The following is a 2,161-nucleotide window of genomic DNA, read 5'->3' on the forward strand; positions in this document are numbered from 1 at the left end:
AGTGAAATCAGTAGTGATGTGGAAAGCCATAGGCTGTGTCTGCACATATAACTGGAAGGTTTATTTTCCTGATACAATGGCCTGAGAGATTGCTGAGAATTCAAATGTCTGCCCAGGTTGGAGGTTCTGTTCATCCCCTAGATGTTTTCTTGATAGTTTTCCTGCGTATAGACATCCCTCATTGCTTGCACAAACATGTCAAATGGTCCAATTTTCTGGGATGATGCTGGGGAAAAGTAGAACATCCCTTCAATTGGGTAGGAAGAGGCCTTGGGGATATGTTTTCTATTTAATTTAATTTTTATTTTTGTTACTTATTTGAACTCAATTAATTAACATATAGTGCATTATTAGTTTCTGAGATAGAGTTCAGTGGTTCATCATTTCATATAATACCCAGTGTTAATCTTAAAATACATTTAAAAGTTTTCTCTCTTAGCGAAATAAGTCAAGCAGAGAAAGACAACTATCATATGATCTCCCTGATATGAGGAAGTGGTGATGCAACATGGGGGCTTAAGTGGGTAGGAGAAGAATCAATGAAACAAGATGGGATTGGGAGGGAGACAAACCTTAAGTGACTCTTAATCTTACAAAACAAACTGAGGGTTGCTGGGGGGAGGGGGGTTGGGAGAAGGGGGGTGGGGAGGGTATGTGCTTTGGTGAGTGCTGTGAAGTGTGTAAACCTGGAGATTCACAGACCTGTACCCCTGGGGATAAAAATACGTTTATAAAAAAATAAAAAATTAAAAAAAAAAAAGTTTTCTTTCTTGTTTTGTAGATCAGCCTGCTTCTAACATGAGAAGTCAGCTCCTATGCAGACTAGATGGAACCACCAAACAATGTAACTTACTTTGTCCTCTTGGACCTTACCCAGGATCCAAAGGAACAGAAGATCCTTTTTGTTATGTTCTTAGTCTTTTATATTTTCACAGTGATGGGCAATTTGCTCATTGTGGTAACTGTAAGTGTCAGTAAGACGCTGGGCTCACCTATGTACTTTTTTCTTGCTAACTTACGTTTTATGGATGTCAGTTATTCCTCTTGTATTTCCTGCAGATTGATTTCAGAGATTTTCTTTGGGAAAAGAACCATATCCTTCCAATCTTGTATGACCCAGCTCTTTATAGATCATCTTTTTGGTGGCTCAGACATCTTTCTTCTGCTAGTGATGGCCTATGACCACTACGTGGCCATCTGCAAGCCCTTACATTATCTGGTGATCACGAGGCAGTGGGTGTGTGTTATGCTGCTGGCAGTGTCCTGGGTGGGAGGTTTTCTGCATTCAGTAATTCATGTTAGCACTATTTATGGGCTCCCATTCTGTGGCCCCAATGTCATTGATCATTTTTTCTGTGACATGTACCCCTTATTGAAACTGGTCGATACTGATATGTGTGCAGCTGGCCTGTTAGTGGTGGCCAATGGTGGACTGATCTGCAGTATTGTGTTTGTGCTCTTGCTCATCTCCTATGGTGTCATCCTGCACCCTCTAAAGAACTTTAGTTCAGAAGGGAGGTGGAAAGCCCTCCCACATCATTGTGGTTCCCACATCACTGTGGTCTTCTTCATCCCATGTATTTTCATGTATGCAAAACCTGCTAAGACCTTCCCTACTGACAAATCATTGACTGTGTTTTATACAGTCATAACCCCCATGTTGAACTCACTGATCAACACTGAGAAATTCTGAGATGACAAATTCCATGAAGAAGTCTGGAAGAGAAATGTCATATCAAATCGCAAATAAATGCATCGTCAAGATCGTAGTTTATCATTAGAGCCAATCACCTCAAATGTTAAGATCCATTTTGCTTTAAATGCCTTTATAGTCTGACTGAATAATTTGAAATGCAATTTTATAGTTACATGAATTGTTATTTTTAATTTTTTCATTCTGTTAAAATTAATATACAGTGTTTTGCTATTGTCACATACACAATAGCATGTTTTAACAGTTCTATACATAGTGGTCATCATGAGTAAACTCTTACTCTCCCTATGTGTTGGATATTGATGAATTTTTATAGTTACCTTAATTTTAATTAATTGTTATATTTAATTTTTTACTTATTATTATTATTAATAATAATAAGTACTTACTTATTATTACTTACTTACTTATTTACTCTCCCTATGTGTTGGATATTGATGAATTTTT

General features: G+C 37.6%; 1 protein-coding gene across 1 annotated transcript; it reads left to right on the forward strand.

Annotated features, from left to right (window-relative positions):
- The first annotated feature begins 826 nt into the window (after positions 1 to 826).
- On the forward strand, positions 827 to 1,693 carry LOC132008457 (olfactory receptor 4A47-like). The gene has a single exon (XM_059387100.1). The coding sequence runs from the start codon at positions 827 to 829 to the stop codon at positions 1,691 to 1,693; it is 867 nt and encodes a 288-aa protein (XP_059243083.1).
- The last annotated feature ends 468 nt before the right edge of the window (positions 1,694 to 2,161 follow it).

The sequence above is a fragment of the Mustela nigripes genome, unplaced genomic scaffold, assembly GCF_022355385.1.
Source record: "Mustela nigripes isolate SB6536 unplaced genomic scaffold, MUSNIG.SB6536 HiC_scaffold_148, whole genome shotgun sequence".
Classification (NCBI taxonomy): Eukaryota; Metazoa; Chordata; class Mammalia; order Carnivora; family Mustelidae; genus Mustela; species Mustela nigripes.

What these genes read in the sequence shown, in the direction of transcription:
- LOC132008457 (XM_059387100.1), top strand. Translation starts at nt 827, where the DNA reads ATGGAACCACCAAACAATGTAACTTACTTTGTCCTCTTGGACCTTACC.